Source organism: Porites lutea, chromosome 5 (assembly GCF_958299795.1).
Source record: "Porites lutea chromosome 5, jaPorLute2.1, whole genome shotgun sequence".
NCBI lineage: Eukaryota > Metazoa > Cnidaria > Anthozoa > Scleractinia > Poritidae > Porites > Porites lutea.
Window position 1 is genome coordinate 40199646 of NC_133205.1, and position 18367 is coordinate 40218012.

Genomic DNA, 18367 nt, shown 5'->3' on the forward strand with positions numbered 1-18367 from the left:
CTGGCCGCGAGAAGAAACACTTTTGCGGCTCTTTGAAATACATCAGCATATTCGAGCTAACTCAAACTTGGTCAAAAACCCATTTGGTAAGTAAAGAGTAGTTGTACGTCGGGTCTCATGCAGCAAAACGTAGACTCAATCAGGGTCGAAGCTGGTGCTCGGGGTTGGGACCAGGGCCGGGGCTGGGCTCGGGGTCTGTCTATCTGTCCGTCTGTTTGCGTTTTTTCTCCCTTTTTCAAGAGGTATGTTTCAGCTAGTATCACTTACTATAAATCTCCTTTTTTTCAAAATGATTGATATTGAAATTTTCATGCCATACCGAAGCGAATTTAACCGCTATTTAATTCTAACCTCAAGTTTGGTGGGTAAAAGAAACAGCTTCTCGTTAAATGGTCGTAAAAAAAAATAAAAGAGATATAAACGGGAAGCGTATCCTCTCTTACCTACTACATATCAGATCGGCGGCTCAGAGGAATGTTGTTGACTTGACTAGCTCGATACAGTTGCCAGTAAAGGCTTACATGCAGATTAAATCCAGAATTAGGTTGTAAATCGATTATAACGTAAATGTAGCCAAAATAACTAAGGTGTCAACCGGCAAACAATAGAGCAATTCAGATGATATATTGAAATTCATATTTGGCTGCTATAGGCTTGGAGGAATAAAACAAAAGAAATCATCTTGAGGCTCAGCAATGAATATTATACATGTATTTCTTTTGTTTTATTTCCCCAAACCTCAGAGCCACGTATGATTTTTGATATATCGAGAATGGTCGATTAGAGATAGGCTTAGCTATTGCATAATTCCCAAAATATGGCCTTAAAGTCTTTCCGGAATTTCCCCGAAAAAAGCTCTAAATTAAAATTCTTTCAGAAATGTCTTAAATTCTCTAAAAACTCTCTAAAGTTCCCAAAAATTCTCAAAAAATTTCCGCTTTTTTTTTTCATAGCGAGGGCCCCTTTTGGTGAATATCCGCTGATAAGTTGTAGTGTAGACGGATCTGATGAAAAGTCGCTAAATTGTTTTCCTCAGTAGTCAGTGCTCTTGACACTGCTGTAGCATGTAAGCGGACCGAGCCCTCTCTTGGTCGGTAGGAATACAACAAAAAACTTTTTTGTCAAAGTTTTTGCCGTGAAATATTGCAGAAAAAATGTCGGGTGAATGTTAAAATTGCTGTAAAATTCTCCAGTCCGTCGATTTTAACCTAAAATTTCCGAGATTTCCTAAACTTCATTTTAATGACTAAAATTCCAGATAAAATTCCGGAATTCAGTGTAGCTAAGCAAGAACAGACCTCGGCCAAGGCCCCGGTACTAGAGGTTTTTGCTTAGTCTTACCCAAGCGGGAGAAACTCAGGAGACGCGTGTGGGCACTGGGGCAAAAAGGAGCTAAAAATGTCAAGGAGGGTCTGAAGGACAAGGCCTCTCGCCCTACTGCTATGTTTTGCTCGTCCTCGCACGTCTCCTGTTTGGCTAAACGGAAACCGGAATGACCCCGACTCCGTGTTTCGGTGGACAGCCATTTACTTTGGTTTCAGTGGAATTCAGCATTATCATCTGTCGATGTCCCTCATTTTTTAAAATTTCAGCAGAAAAATCTCAGTTCAGTGTAGAAATTGAGATCTTTAAACCTGATTTTTTTTCTTTTCAGAACAAACTTTCAAAACTATTAACATTTAGGCTCACTTTTCAAGGGTGCATTACAACTGTATTTTTGGCTGAAAACTTACATGGTAGGCTTCTTCCCTTCCAGAATCGAAATGGCCGCCCTTACCCTGACTGGAACTATAATTTCACTCTTATTGATCTTTTCCTTGTGAATAGAAAATGCCTCGCTCGGAGGACGCTAGAATTTACCAAACAATTGCCCCTGCAAAGATGGGTAAAATCACCCAAGTATTATATACATGAAGAAATCAAAATCAGCTTGTGGTGATCTTAAGAGTTTTTATTTTTTCTGTTTAGATTTTAAAATTTCATCACAATGTATGAGTCCTTTTATTTACTACATACATCTGAACTGCCTCAAAATAAATATCTTCGTTTAACTTTCAATGCAAAAGCCTTAAACCATAGACGCATACAGTTTACATGAGAAAACAGCAATGTATATATTCAATATATAATAGAAATATTGAACAGCAGTTAATCACTTTTTTAGATCAATATTGCAACAGTGCTGGATGCTGCACTCCTCAGCAACAACAACCTTGATAGCTCATTTTTCCTGTAGCAGTTTGTTTCAAATTAACATTTTCTTTCAGATAGAAGGCTGCAGGAAGCACCTGGATCTTAAAATCCCTACACAGAAGCTGGCCTAGAAGGTAAAATGATAATAATTATATAATGACACAAGAGTTCGTTTTGACATTTCTACTAGTCTAGAAGGATTTTTGAAAGCATTACTGCCAAACTGCGACCTCTTCTGTTAGGAAGTATTTTTGGGGCCAAACAAAAGTAGCCAATATAAAACTAAGAATTTAACCATATATATGTTCTGTTCTCCTCCTTTTTTCTTTCTCGCTTTTTTCTTTTTTCCCCTACCTTTTCCTTCACTACTGTGATTTTCGATCTAAAAGAGTGCAAAAAAAAAAAAAAAAAAGAAAAAAAAAGAACCCCTCCTTTTGCACCTTTTCGCTCTAAGGGCTGCAAATTTCGTTAGGTTCATTTTCAAAAACTGGATTTTGAATTTTGGCTTTATGGCTGAAGGTCAAAAATAATCGCACTGAAATTCAGGGAAACCTTGCTTCGCTTCTTTTGCTTCATTCCTTAAAGCCTGCAGTCAGAGCTCACTGCGTTGATTTGTTTATGTGAAAAAAAATCTCAGAAGAGACTGAAGAGACTTTACCTTCGTTGTCATCATCTTTTCGTAGACCGACATTTATCGGACGTGTAAGATCTTCGCTTTGCGCAATTTTCTGAAAAAGATAACAAAGTGTTTAATTCTTCTTCTTTTTCTTTTATTAATAAATCTGCATTACGTACATTTTGTATATCCTTTGGCACCTTCTCTTTGGGTACATGTAAGCCAGAATTGACAATCCAAAGTAATAAAGAATTAAAAATATAACATAATCCAAAATAAATAATTAAAAAAACAAACGAAAATGAATCAGATTGAATGATGTCCTTCGAACACAGGTTAGATCCAATTACGATGATATTGTTACGTTTAGGCAACCTAACGAGATATTGACCTTTCCTGGTGCAGACATTTTGCTGAGTGTTTTCAGGTAAAGCTTCACTCGAGACGGTTTGTGAGTCCAATCACACTGTTGATTAAACACCATGTCTTTATGTCTTTTATAGTCTTTGATGTTGTGTCAGGCCATAATCACGCGAGGTACACATTAAATGGACTTTGTCAATATCCCTTCTATATATAGTGCGTAGAACCTAACAAACCGATTTCATCTTTTTTGTTCACAGAGGTGTCTTCAAACTTTTTTTTAAGTAAAATCACGCGAAGGACACTATAAAAAGGTTTTTTTCGTATTTTAAAAAATACGAGCCACAAGACAAACCTTTCTTTGGTTTTACTTTTTATCTCATGGTAAGTCGCATTATTATTTTTTCAAAGCTGTTTTTATGGTTACTGTATAAAAACACATTACAAAACACCCCTCTGTAACAGAGCTAGTGAAACCCTACACAGTGATTTAATTCAGTCGGCTACCCAGTGATATTTAGCCTCCCGGGTACCTGGCGCGAATAATCTGTTTCTCCCCGGCTAAATTTTTTTCTTTCAGGTAAATTTCTGTTGTGACTACAAAAGCAGTATATTTTTATATTCATATTTGCTCTAAGGGAAAAAAAACTATAAAACATTATTACCACTGACAATTGAAATCGGAGGCTGTTAAATGAAATCGATCTCGCATAAAAAAGTGTAAACCTCTTTAGCTCTTCTCGCTAGAACAATATGTAAAAGGTTTTTTAAAAGTTTCATACCAGTAAAGATGTTAGACCATTTTAGCTTTTATGGGAGATACATAACCGAGCAAAAAAAAGTGAAAAATAAGACAACTCGGTGACGTTGTTTCCGAGAACCCGGTGAAGATATAGATTCCACTGGATCTCAATTACAGAGGGGCATGTAAAAAACGCGAAAATCCCCGGCGTTTTATTTTCGTGTTCGGGTTTCACAATTCCGCGGAACCGACTGTCTCGGATTCTGGAAAGGGCTGGTCCGCGACCGCCAACGGGAATGTAAAAATAGAGTTTGTATGTGAGTTAATGTTTGTTTCTAATAATGTTTATTTCTTATATTGCGCAGTCTAACATGCAATAAAGATATGATCGAATGCGCATTACAACACTAAAATCTTAAAGTAATAAATGGCTAATCCAAATAATGATAATAATAATAATAATTTCCAATTTTCGGAAAACAATAAAAGTAAAATATGAGTTAATAGAAGAACTAATAAAAAGCTAGTTTAAAAAGATGTGTCTTTAGTAAAACTTTAAAAATGTTCAATGATTGACATTGTCTAATTTCTAGAGGGAGTCGGTTCCATACTTTGGGCGCAGCATTTTCAAACGCCCTATCCCCGAGTGTCTTTTTTGTTCTATAGGTATTGTCCATTAGGAGTATGCCCCGGTATGATCTCAACTGATATCGCGAGCTCTCTTTGATTTTTATCAAGTCTAAAAGATATTGTGGTGCGACGCCGTAGATACATTTGTGAACTAGCATTGCTATCTTGAATTCTATTCTGTGGGTAACCGGAAGCCAGTGCAGGTCGATCAGGGATGGTGTGATAGGATCATACCTAGATATAGTACATACCAGCCAGTGAGTTGTTCAAAACGGGATTTTGTGATGGCGGCCGACTAGCCGTAAATAGAGCTGCTTCAACTGTTTAAGTCTGCAAGAAAGTGCTAACCTCCTCTTTTGTGGCCATTAAAGCTAGTATTGGATTTCTCTTCAATTTAGTGCAATGATTGATGTCAACAAAAGCACTTTACATAGAACTTGAACGATATTCTTCCTCCTGCATTATCATTTAGGAAGTTTCTGCCAAATTTGTTGACATTTGTTACCCCGGCTTCCGTTTTGCAGTCTTCTCTGGATGACCTTTATATCGCCTTTCCCTTTCGCTTCGAGTTCTAACTTATTAGCCCCTGAAAATCATAGAGCTGAAACAGACTGTTATCCCTGAGCTCAGTTCTCCAAAGCAAAAAAAAAAGGGTTTTGAGGGTTTTATTCGCTAGGAAAAACTTGTGAACAATTACTGAGTATAACTCTGTTTATTTGTAAGATAATGTGTGCACTCGGCACACTGGTTTTGATTATTATCATTTTTTTCTAGTCTGTTTTTCTTAAATGGCGTCAACAAGTCCCGATTTTCAATTTTTTTTAAACACAAACTGGAGTGAAGCTCTAAATAATTTATTAAAACAATAAAACGTTGGCCTAGCTTTAAATATATAATCTACCTTATTCGAAAAGATTCATTCAAAGTTACATTTTTTATTAACAATTTTAAATGACAGTATACTAACTGACTTACCGCTTTAAATGTTCTCTGTTCGAAATAAACACTTCTGTCAGTGCAAAATATGTTAACAGTTCTCTATGAGACGTCATGTAAATTATTGATGAGATAAAACTCTGTTGATTGATTTTCGTCTTCAAAAACACAGCTCTTTTACGCTCTCCAGAGTGAAAAGAAAAAACCGTCTTTTTTTGTGAGTCTGGCCAGATGGTTTTGACTAGTGTTTCATTGCCAAGTAAAACGCGATACTATGCATTTTCCCCCTATTTGTTTGCTCGCCCGTTTTTCCCAAGAACTCAGTGTTAATTTACTATAGCAACTACAATTCGTCCTCTAAATTATTAGAGTTTATTTAGTTTCTGTTTTCTAACCCCGATCTTACGTTGATCTCTTCGCTCACGTTCGCTCGCAAGGATGATCTTATGCAGCATTGAAAAAGCTTATGGTTTAGGTCTTTCAGTTTTTATTTATAGAAAGAAGCTAATAACAGGGCTCACATTATTCTATCTATCGATGAGGACGTTTTAGAAAGGAAAATGAGTTTATCACATGCGCGCAGATGTAAGACCGCTGAACCTCCAGTAATGGCCACCTCTCCACAACGGCCGCTTTTTTGGGCGGACATTTCATACTTTGACTCTTTTTTAAACCTCTGTACAACGGCCACCTCTCTATAACGGCCCCGGCCACTTTCTTCTGTCCCCGAGGTAGCCTTTGTGGGGAGGTTTAACTGTACTTTGTGCATCTCAAGCAAGTGGTAAGTTTTAAGCCTGGTACCACGATTGCTCACAGTTATGATTTCATATTACCTCTTCTATAAGTTAGCCGCTCGACTTCTCTTTTTGTGTCTCGTTTCAAAAAACGCGTTAACCAAAGGATTGACTGCCAAATTAGCGACCAACAAGACGGTAACTACCAGTGCAAGATTATCAGACATGTCTCAAACAAACACGGTTCTCAGGATTAGATAGTCTTTTACTAGATGACATGCCAAGAAAAACACCACTATAGCAATAATGAGGCGTGCTGAGTTGTGTTTACGTCTTATAGGCGGAGCTTATGACGTCAGCGACACCCTAGTATGCAGTTTCTTCCTGAGAGACTCCATTGCAGAAATGGGGCGTGACTGTGCGCGAATTACGGTCAGAATACGTACAACAGCATAGACAAGCAGAACTGAACAAAATATGTCAAAACCAGAGACACCAGGTAGACGCAGCACTTTTAAAACAGTGAGTGAGCTCGTGGGCGTACATTTCCAGGGAAAGATACAGCGATATCAACAAGGGAATTGCCCATGCAAACAGAATGACCCTTCCAGGACGTCTCACAGTGATAGACGTTATGTATTTAAAGGGGATGAACGATAGCTGTGTAACGATCCCAAGTTAAAACGCAGAGATTTGCAACCGAAGAGTGAACGAGAAACCAGTACGCTGCTATGTATATTGTCTTGTTACAGTTCGCATTATAGATGAAGCAAATATAACCGCTGGGAAAAGCAACAATTCCAACGCCCAGATCAGCAACTACCAGGGAAAACACAAGTAACCACCCCGAAACATTGAGCCAAACGTCCATGTCAGAACAGTTTAATTTACAGATTGTTTTACAGTTTCAACCTTTAACAAACTTTTGAAACTGCTGAATACCCAGTTACTCTTGAGGTCACTTAATTCATTGATGTGTGCCGAAAGCTTTGCAAAACGCAGCGTAGTAAAAATGCCCTAGAGAGGCCGTCATAAACTTTTATGTTATTCAATGCCATACTCACGATAACAACATTGACGTTCTTCGTTTTATAAACAAGTTTTACAGTGTCAGTTTATCTTGCCAGACGCATCGACTCCGTCACAATTATCGTATGTAAATTAGTTCTTCTGAAACAACCTAAGTAGTAAGTTTGCGAACATTAACTGAAAGGCTTTTTAGAGTATGATTATTAGGATATGTGTCAAGGTTCCTTTTTGGCGGGAGACCGAGTCAAAGTCTTAAAATTCAATTACCACTAAAGGCAATTAAACTCCGTAGATAATAAGCCTATTTAAGGAAAAACAAAACAAAACAAAACAAAACAAAACAAACAAAAAAGGGTTTGAATTTTGTCACATTACAACCGAAAAGTCGTCACCACTTAAAAAGAAAGTAAATGAAACCATTACTTAGTCTTCTTTCATATAAATAATGCATAGGCTGGTACTCATGGTTGACCAGTATAACGTATTTTCTAAGAAAGCTGAGTGCACGTCTAATGGGCTTAGCCATTTCTGTGCGTAGGAGGAATCAAGGTCAGGGATAAGAAAGCAGGGGCACTCATCGACGGTTAACCCCTAAATACACTGGCTATAGGCTATCCAAAATGCATTCTTAGCGGTGCTATAAAATTTGTTTCTGGTCGCTTATCTTATAGCAGGCTGAGTCTTTTCGAATTATAAGGACTTCAGTCTTATTTTCCCGGAAAATTTTAAATCCAATTTAATGCTTTAGGTGGTATCTGCTTCTTTGAAGAAATATTCACAGAAAGCAGTCGTTGGATGCCACTCAGAAAGGCAGCACAGAGCGCGAGAAAGGTGGACGGTTAAGTGTCTAGGTGCCATACAGGAAGCTTTTGTTGATGAATAAACACTTAATAATTATTCTACGAGTGCGCGTTGTATATGAGATGGTAGATAGCCAAAGGCGAGGCACCGTAGCGCCAAGATGACTATAATCATCTCATATCCAACAAGCGCGAGTGGAATAATTGTTTTTATTAAAAACGCCCACAAAATATCGAGAATTCTTCCCGGCTTTATTTGTAATTACAACCGATTTTCAGCTTGTTTTGAATTTGAAGCAGACGCGTACAGTTTTCATATTTGCATGGTATAATTGCTCATATACCATAAGCCAATCAGAGCTCTAGAATTTCAGTAATGATTCAGTTTTTAATAATTATCATTATCCCCTTTTCAAAGTGGTACCTTCTAATAGAGCCTTCATCGGTAATCAACAAATTTTGTATTGAATAGGCCTTGAAAGGCACAATTTCTAATGTTTTAACTACGTGCGATGAAAGCATCATCAATCTAAGTAATTATTGAGAATTTTTTGATAGCCCAGAATTACAGTTTAATAATGAGCAGCTTGATTAGGAAACGTATTAAGGAGCCGCAGTAAGGAAATGTCAATGAGCTAAGTCTATTATTCGCCAGTCGTCAAATTTTCCATTTCATTTGCATTTTTGCCATTACCAGTTGGCAATCTTTCCCCTGAGTTTGAATTTTTGGCCCAAGAGGCCCCTCTTAACTTGTTATTTTACTGAATGTTTTCCAAACCCCTGAAGAATTCGAAAGAATCGTGCCAGATTCGCCACTGTCGCTGGCGAGTGCATTTCTGGGAAAAAGTGCGAAAATCTGCCCTGATTCTGGCCATATACTGACTAAAAAAACGAGCTGCTGAGGAGGCAACAGCTGCAGCAAGGGAAACTAGTTAGATAGCCAAGGTTACCCCACCTCATATCATTTCGTGATTTCTCGCCAGTATCTGTGTAAAATTTCAGTGTTCAGAGCAGATGAAGTGTAAATTATAATTTTATTAGTGACAGATAAGTCACCTTCATTAGTCATTAATGCTATGCGTGATTGTTCCAAGCGGCTGATAAATGGTAAAAAAGGCGATGTGGAGCTATCACCTTGACCAGCACATAACAAGAAGTGTTGCTTATGATAAACTAACAACGCCTCAAAATAATCGTTAAGTCAGCGCGTATCTTACTTAATTACTCTTGAAGATGAAGGTTTGGTTTTATATTTGTGGGTGGTTGGTTTCCGTCTTAATTATCCTGTAGCTAAAACTCGCCGTCTACATTCCCAGTTCAATTGGTTACTGTTGTTCTTGGCAGTAGCTGATTTTGGCGTAGGAATTGTAATCATCTTCCTATCCAGTTATGCATCCTTAATGGAACCAATCAACTGCAGCGACGGCCTTTAACAAATGGATGAATATAGCTGCTTATTGGTTTCTCGTTCACTCTTCAGTAGCAAATCTCTGCATTTTAACATGGGATCGCTACACAGCAATCGTCCTTCCCCTTAAAAACATTACTTTCATCGTCGTGAGACGCGCTGGAAGAATCATCTTGTTGGCATGGCTGATTCCCTTATTGATCGATATCGCTTTACCTCTCTTTCTTGGAATGTTCGTCTCAAGCTCACCCACTCTTTCTAAAGTACTGCGTCTAACTGTAGGCTCGATTACCAGCCGCTGTTCCGGAAAATGAGCCCGCACTCATCAAAACCGGACCCGGGAGACGGCGGAAATCGAGCCTAGTCTAATTTTGTGTCTCAGGTTTTGACATATTGTTTTCAGCTCTCCTTATCTATGCTGATGTCCGTATTCTAGCCGTAGTTCGCAAGCAATCACTGCAGAATTCTGCAATGGAGTCTCTCAGGAAGGAACTTTAACTGGGGCGTTGACAACCGGCAGCTCCCCCTGGAAGACATAAACACAACTCAGCACGCTTCATAATTGCTATAGTGGTGTTTTTCTTGGCATTTAATGTAGTAAAAAAACTATCTAATCCTGAGAATCATCTTTTTTAGACGTGTCTGACAATGTTGCACTGATAGTCATCGTTCTCTTGGTCGCCAATTCAGCGGCGAATCCGTTAGTTTACTAGCCTGTTCCACGTGTCATCCGAAAGTGGAGCGCGAGAAAAAATTCACGAAGAAAAAAAGATTCCATTTATTTTGGCATTAGCTACATATGAATATAACAACAATATACAAGAAATTTATAATACATTAAAGATAATGTACACTATTCTAACTATATTATTTACAAAATTAAATGTTTAAAAGGGTAATGACAAGGAAGCCTACACAGAAGCCGAGGGCTTATACACTATAGGCGTTCTAGAACTATAAGGTAAACCATGTGAGTTAAAAGTACTGAATGAAAAATGGGTAATTTTTAAAAGTAAAGAAAAGAAAAGAAAAAGAAAAAAAGAAAAGGTATGTGCCTTAACAAAGAGTATATTTGGCTAAGAAAGAAGGAATTTTTAAAGTCTTTTGCCAAACAAACTGATACTTTCACTGATTTGAATTTCACGACTTGACGAATTGAAAAACTCAGTTAGGTCGACCATGAAACTGAATTGGGAATTTTCGAAAATTGGTTCGACCATGAGGCACCTTGTTGTGGTGGTGGACTATCTGGTAATTGTCTACAAATTATTCACTTTAAATTTTAATTTTTAACAAACCCCAAACCCAATATTTTCCAATTTTTCCAAAGTTTTAAACATTCCCCCTCCCCTAATTTATATACATTAAAAAAATGCAAAAACTCATCTAAAAATTCTCAAAAAAAAATATTGAATCAAGGACTCCGACTTTTTGATTGAATGAAGTTTTGGTTAGATATTTAAGAAAAAGGGTGGAACAATGCTTTTAATCAGACTCTTTTCTTAAAACTGTTTGCCAGTGAAGGGTATTAATAGTTTATGTCCATGCAGATTTAGGATATAAATCGATTATAAAGTAAATGTACCCAAAATAACTACGGTGTCAACCTTCAGACAAGAATAACAACAACAACAGATCTAGTGCCTTAGGTCCCGGCACTAGAGGTTTCTGCTTCCTTTTACATAAGCGGGAGAAACTCAAAAGACGTGTGAGGGCTCTGGGGGAAGAAGAAACTAGAAATTTTAACGGGGGTCGGGAGGACAAAGCCCCACACCCATGCTGTTATGTTTTGCTTGTCCTCGCATGCCTCCCGCTCCAGACCCTGAGTCCGGGCTTCGGGACATCCTTTTACTTTGGTTTCCCTGGAATTCAGCATTAATGTCTGACGATTTCTGTCGTTTTTTTTTGCTTAAATCGTTAGCAGACTAATCTCAGTTCTGTGTAGAAATTGAGCTGTTGAAACCTTCACAGAGCAAACTTTCAAAGCTATTAAAGTACACTTAGACTCTGTCACTTTTCAAGGATGCCACACCAGTATATTTGGCTGAAAACTTACATGATATGTTTTATTTTCTCCAGAAAAGAAATGGCCTATCGTTACTCTGACTGAGGCTAATTTCATCCCTATTGTTCTTTTCCTTGTGAATAGAAAACTCTTCATTCGTAGGACGTTAGAATTTCCCAAGCAATTACCCTTCCAAACTTGGATAAAATCATCCAAGTATTATCCACATGAAGAAATCAAAAGCAGCTTGTGGTGATCTTAAGAGGTTTTATTTGTTTTTTTTGAGGGTAGATACAAAAAATTCATCACAATATAAGAGTCCTTTAATTAACTACATACATCTGAACTTTGACTTATAAAATAAATATGAAATCATGCAAAAGCCTTAAACCATAGATGCTTACAGTTTACATGAGAAAACAGCAAAAATTAAGCCGTAGTTAATTACTGCTTAACATCAATACTGCAACAGTGCTGGATGATGCACTAGTGCTCCTCAGCAACAACAACCTTGTGTGCTCATTTTTCCTGAACAAGACTGTTTGAAATTAACATTTTCATTCAGATAGAAGGCTGCAGGAAGCACCTGGATCTTGAAATCCTTACACAGAAGCTGGCCTAGAATGTAAAATGATAACTTATTATGATAAAACGACACAAGTGTTTTGGCATTTCTATATCTAGCAGGATTCTTGAAAGCACTACCCCCAAATAGACCTCTTCTGTCAGGCAGTTTTTTTGTGGAAACAAAAGAAGCCAGTATAAAAACTAAGATAGATTAACAGTTATTAAAAGTGATTTTCTGTACAAAAGTATTGTTTTGTTTTTTTCGCACTCCGTCAATTCCTTTTTCGTCTTTTCTTAGTAGATTTAATCTAATTAAAATAAAACTATGATAGAAATATTATTTATTATAACTTAAAATAGTTTCCTTCGTTTCCTTTCCCTTTACTTTTCTTTTAACTGGTCCTCCTAGATTAGCAATTGTTATTTTGCGGGCCAGTCTATAAATTGTAATCAGTATTTTTATTAAATAAAGTTGAAGCTGAAGATAGCAACTCATTAATTTAATCTCTTCTCCCACTTTCTATTTTTCCTTTCCTTTTCCTTTGTTTATGTGATTTTTAAGCTAATCGAGTGCATAACAACCCCCTGCCATTTTTGCACTTTATCACTCAGAGGGCTGCAAATATCACGTTCACTTTCAAAAACTGGAATTCACTTGGGTTTATGGCTAAGATTAAAAAAAAATGGCATTGCAATTCAGGGAAACCTTCATTTGTTTTACTTCATTCCGTAAAGCCAGTCAGAGCTCACTGCGTTTTGTTTATGCACACACAAAAAAAAATCCCACAAGAGAAGAGACTTTACCTTCGTTGTCATCATCTTTTCGTAGACCGACATTTATCGGACGAGTAAGATCTTCGCTTTGATGAGCAATTTTCTGAAAAACAAAAGAAAATTGTCTTTAATTTTTCTTTTCTTTTATTAATTAATCTGCGTTACGTACATTTTTTATATCCTTTTGAACAAATGAAAAAATTGTTTAAGAAATCAATAGGCTCCTTCTTTTTGGGTCACCCAGAATTGACAATCCAAAGTAATAAAAAAATAAAAATACAATCATAATTAAAAATAAATAATAAAAAATAATAATAATAATGGAAAATGAATCAGATTAAATGATGCTCTTCGAACACAGTTTAGATCCAACCATGTGATATTTACCTTTCCTGGTGCAGACATTTTGCTGAGTGTTTTCAGGTAATGCTTCACTCGAGAACGTTTGTGAGTACAATCACACTGTTGATTAAACGCCCTGTCTTGATGTTTTTTATAGTCTTTGATGTTGTGTCAGGCCATAATCACGCGAGGTGCACATTAAACGGACTTTGTCAATATCCCTTCTATATTTAGTGTTGTACCTAGAACTTAACAACCGATTTTGCCATCTTTTTTGTTCACAGAAGTGGGTGAATTGTTATTCTTGTCATATGCTTGCATCTTCTAACTTTCATTAAGTCAAATCACGCGAAGGACACTATAAAAAGGTTTGAAACACGAGTCACAAGACAAGCGTTTCTTTGGATTTCCTTTTTATCTCATGGTAAGACGAATTATTATTTTTTTCATAGCTGTTTTCATTGTTTTTGTATAAAACCACGTTACAAAACACCCCTCTGTAACAGAGCCAGTGAACTGGCCCTACACAGTGGTTTAATTCATTCAGCTACCCAGTGATATTTAGTTTCCCGGGTACCTGGCGCGAATAGTCTGTTTCTACCCGGCTAAACTTTTTTCTTCCTAGGTCAATTTCAATTGTGACTACAAAACCAATGTATGTCTTTCTCTATATTTGCTTTAAAGAAACCAAAACTATAAAACATTAATACCACTGAGCTGAATGAAATCGGAGCCGGTACAGGTAATCAATCTCGCATAAAAAAGTGTAAACTTCTTACTCCTTCTCGCTAGAGCAATAAAAGGTTTTTCAGTAAAAGGTTTTCAAAGATTTCATACCATTCATGATGTTAGACCTGCCACCCATTTTAGCCAGTTTTATGGGAGATGCAAAACCAAGCAAAAGAAAAAACAACCAAAAAACGGTGAAAACCAAACCAACTCAGTGACGTTTTCTCCGACACCCGGTGAAGATATAGATTCCACTGGGTCTCTTAGCATACAGAGGGACATGGATAAAACGCGAAAATCCCGTTTTATTTTCGTGTTGCGCTTTCACAGTTCCGTGGAACCGACTATCTCGGATCCTGGAACAGGCTGGTTCGCGACTGCCTACCGAAAGAAGTTTGTATGGGAGTTGAAACGGGGTTTTGTGCATGATGGCGGCCCACCAGCCGTAAGTAGAGCTTCTTCCACCTGCAAGAAAGCAGACAGCTAACTTTAGCCTTCTTTTTGTGGCCATTAAAGTATTGAATTTCTTTTCGATTTACCATGTCTGACGTACAAAAACACACTTTATATTAATAGTTATTGAACAATAGTCTTCTTCCTGTGTTATCATTTAGAATATTAAAGTCCATGTTTAATTTAGTGACATTTCCTACCCCAACCCCTGCTTTTCGCAGTCTTCGCTGGCTGTCATTTATATCACCTTTCCCTTTGATTCTTACTAGCACATGAAAACCATATAGTGAAACAGACTGCAATCACCGCTTCTCCGACGCAGAAAAAAAAGAAAGCCGTTTCCTTTAATTCCTCGTGGGATGATTTTATTCGCCAGGTAAAACCTGAGTGTGAATAGTTAACGACTATAAGCATCTTTTTATTTGTAAGATAATTTGTTTTCTTCTGAAGTGCGGCCGAATTGAGAATTTTCGAAAATTAGTTCGACAATGAGGTACCTTGCTGTTATGGTGTTGGACTATCTGGTAATTGTTTACTAATTATTCACCTCATATTTTAATTTTTAACAAACCCCAAACCCAATATTTTCTAATTTTTCCAAAGTTTTAAACATGCCCCTCTAATTTCTATACATTAAAAACATTCAAAAATCATCTTAAAAGTCTCAAAAAAAAATATTGAATCAAGGAGTCATTTTTTGATTGAATGAAGTTTTGGCTAGAGATTTAAGAAAAAGGGTGGAACAAAACAAAAAACAATGCTTCTAATCAGACTCTTTCCTTAAACCTGTTTGCTACAGTTTAAATGCAGAATTAGGTTATAAATCGATTATAAAGTAAGTGTACCCAAAATAAATATGGTGACAACCTTCAGACAAGTATAACAACGAGAACAGATCTCGGCCCAGGCCCCGGCACTAGAGGTTTCCGCTTCCTTTTACATAAGCGGGAGAAACTCAAAAGACGTGTCAGGGCTCTGGGGCAAAAAGAAACTAGAAATTTTAACGGGGGTCGGGAGGACAAAGCCCCTCACTCATGCTACTATGTTTTACTCGTCCTCGCATGTCTCCCGTCCCAGACCCTGAGTCCGTGTTTCGGTAGACATCACTTTACTTTGGTTTCGCTGGAATTCAGTATTAATGTCTGTCGATTTCTGTCGTTTTTTTTTTGTGCTTAAATTGTTAGCAGACTAATCTCAGTTCTGTGTAGAAATTGAGCTGTTGAAACCTTCACAGAGCAAACTTTCAAAGCTATTAAAGTACACTTAGACTCTGTCACTTTTCAAGGATGCCACACCAGTATATTTGGCTGAAAACTTACATGATATGCTTTATTTTCTGCAGAAAGGAAATGGCCTACCATTGCTCTGACTGAGGCTAATTTCATTCCTATTGTCCTTTTCCTTGTGAATAGAAAACGCTTCATTCGTAGGACGTTAGAATTTACCAAACAACTTCCCCTTCCAAACTTGGATAAAATCACCCAAGTATTATATACACGAAGAAATCAAAAGCAGCTTGTGTTGATCTTAAGAGTTTTTATTTGTTTTTTGACGTTAGATCTAAAATTTTCATACAATATAAGAGTCCCTTAATTAATTACATACATCTGAACTGTGACTTAAAAAATAAATATTTTCTTTTAATTTTCAATGCAAAAGCCTTACACCATAGATGCAGATGCTCACAGTTTACATGAGAAAACAGCAAAAATTAAGCCGTAATTAATTGCTGCTTAACATCAATACTGCAACAGTGCTGGATGATGCACTAGTGCTCCTCAGCAACAACAACCTTGTGTGCTCATTTTTCCTGAACAAGACTGATTGAAATTAATATTTTCATTCAGATAGAAGGCTGCAGGAAGAACCTGGATCTTGAAATCCTTACACAGAAGCTGGCCTAGAATGTAAAATGATAATTTATTGTTATAAAACGACACACGAGTTTTGACATTTCTATATCTAGCAGGATTCTTGAAAGCACTACTCCCAAATAGACCTCTTCTTTCAGGCAGTTTTTTTGTGGAAACAAAAGAAGCCAATATAAAAACTTAGATAGATTAACAGTTATTAAAAGTGATTTTTTAAAATTTTTTTTCACTCAGAGGGCTGCAAATTTCGCTAGGTTCATTTTTAAAAACTGGCATTCACTAGGGTTTATGGTTAAGGTTAAAAAAAAAAGGCATTGCAATTTTTTTCAGGGAAACCTTCATTTGTTTTACTTCATTCCGTGAAGCCAGTCAGAGCTCACTGCGTTGATTTGTTTATGTACAAAAAAATAATCCCACAAGAGAAGAGACTTTACCTTCGTTGTCATCATCTTTTCGTAGACCGACATTTATCGGACGAGTAAGATCTTCGCTTTGAGCAATTTTCTGAAAAACAAAAAAATTTGTCTTTAATTTGTCTTTTGTTTTATTAATAAATCTGCGTTACGTACATTTTGTATCCTTTTGAACAAATGAAAAAATTATTTAAGAAAACAATAAGCACCTTCTTTTTGGGTTACCCAGAGGTGACAATCCAAAGTAATAAAAGAATAAAAATACAACATAATGAAAAAATAAATAATTCAAAAATAATAATAATAGTAATGGAAAATGAATCAGATTGAATGATGCTCTTCGAACACAGTTTAGATCCAACTATGTGATATTTACCTTTCTTGGCGCAGACATTTTGCTGAGTGTTTTCGGGTAAAGCTTCACTCGAGAAGGTTTGTGAGTACAATCACACTGTTGATTAAACACCATGTCTTTATGTCTTTTATAGTCTTTGATGTTGTGTCAGGCCATAATCACGCGAGGTGCACATTAAATGGACTTTGTCAATACCCCTTCTAAATATAGTATGAAAAATAGTAGTAAAAACCGATTTTGCCATCTTTTTTGTTCACAGAAGTGGGCGAATTGTTATTCTTGTCATATGCCTGCATCTTCTAACTTTCTTTAAGTCAAATCACGCGAAGGACACTGTAAAAAGGTTTAAAACACGAGTCACAAGACAAAGTAACGTTTTTTTGGATTTCCTTTTTATCTCACGGTAAGACGCATTATTATTATTTTATTCAAGGCTGTTTTCATTATTATTGTATAAAAACACATTACAAAACACCCCTCTGTAGCAGAGCAAATGAAACACTACACAGTGGTTTAATTCTGTCGGCTACCCAGTGATATTTAGCCTCCCGGGTACCTGGCGCGAATAGTTTATTTCTACCCGGCTAAATTTTTTTCTTCCCAGATCAATTTCAATTGTGACAACAAAACCAATGTATGAGTTTAATTTGATATTTGTTTTAAGGACGGTGCCCAATAATGGGAAGTATTTTTTCCCAGATAATGACTATGTGAGACAAGTAGATCATCCAAAAAGAAAACTGGGGGTAACCACGCATTTTTCAGAGATAACTGCGCTTCAATATGGAGAAAAACAATGAATAGGCATTTTTTAGAAACATGATAAAAGGTTATTTTTTTCCCCAAATTTCTGAGTGTACACGTAAACTGGCACAAATGCAATGATAATTGCAACAAGGTTTTAAAATAAGCAACAAATGATAACATAACAACTGCTCTTTATACTTTTTTTTTTGAAATATCAGCACAACTGGGAAGTTATGAGCAGTTACCCCTCTCCACGCGTTTGCCTTAAAAATAGTGTAAACGAGATTTTCCCCGAACCAAAAATTGATCGTTTGCCGAGTAGACTTATTACTTTCATTTGGTAAGATAAAAAGTAGGGGTTACAACGCGTTTTTAGACGTTAAATTGGTTGGTTTCGACCTTAACTTAATCGCTTTGGGGGTTATTTACAATTTTTCCCGTCCCCTCCCTGGTCAGTTTCACTATTGCTTCACTCAACGCTGAGTACTCAGGGATATCCACAATGGCTGACAGTCAGAGAAAAACAACCCACGGAAGAGAGCAAAAACAGAAAGTGAAGCAGGACATTTCATGGACTTTAAGGAAAACAAATTATACTATTACATTCATCTGGAGCTTCTCCGTCTCAAAAATTTCACAAAAATGTTTGGAGAAGAGCAA

The 18367-nt window shown here is 36.8% G+C and overlaps 1 protein-coding gene across 1 annotated transcript in view; it reads left to right on the top strand.

Moving 5' to 3' along the window:
• The first annotated feature begins 9119 nt into the window (after positions 1-9119).
• LOC140938372 (trace amine-associated receptor 8a-like) overlaps positions 9120-18367 on the top strand; it is a 15043-nt gene continuing 5795 nt past the window's right edge. Inside the window, 3 exon segments of the mRNA XM_073387859.1 lie at positions 9120-9150; positions 9334-9440; positions 9442-9729. Coding sequence (XP_073243960.1) covers positions 9120-9150; positions 9334-9440; positions 9442-9729 — 426 coding nt within the window.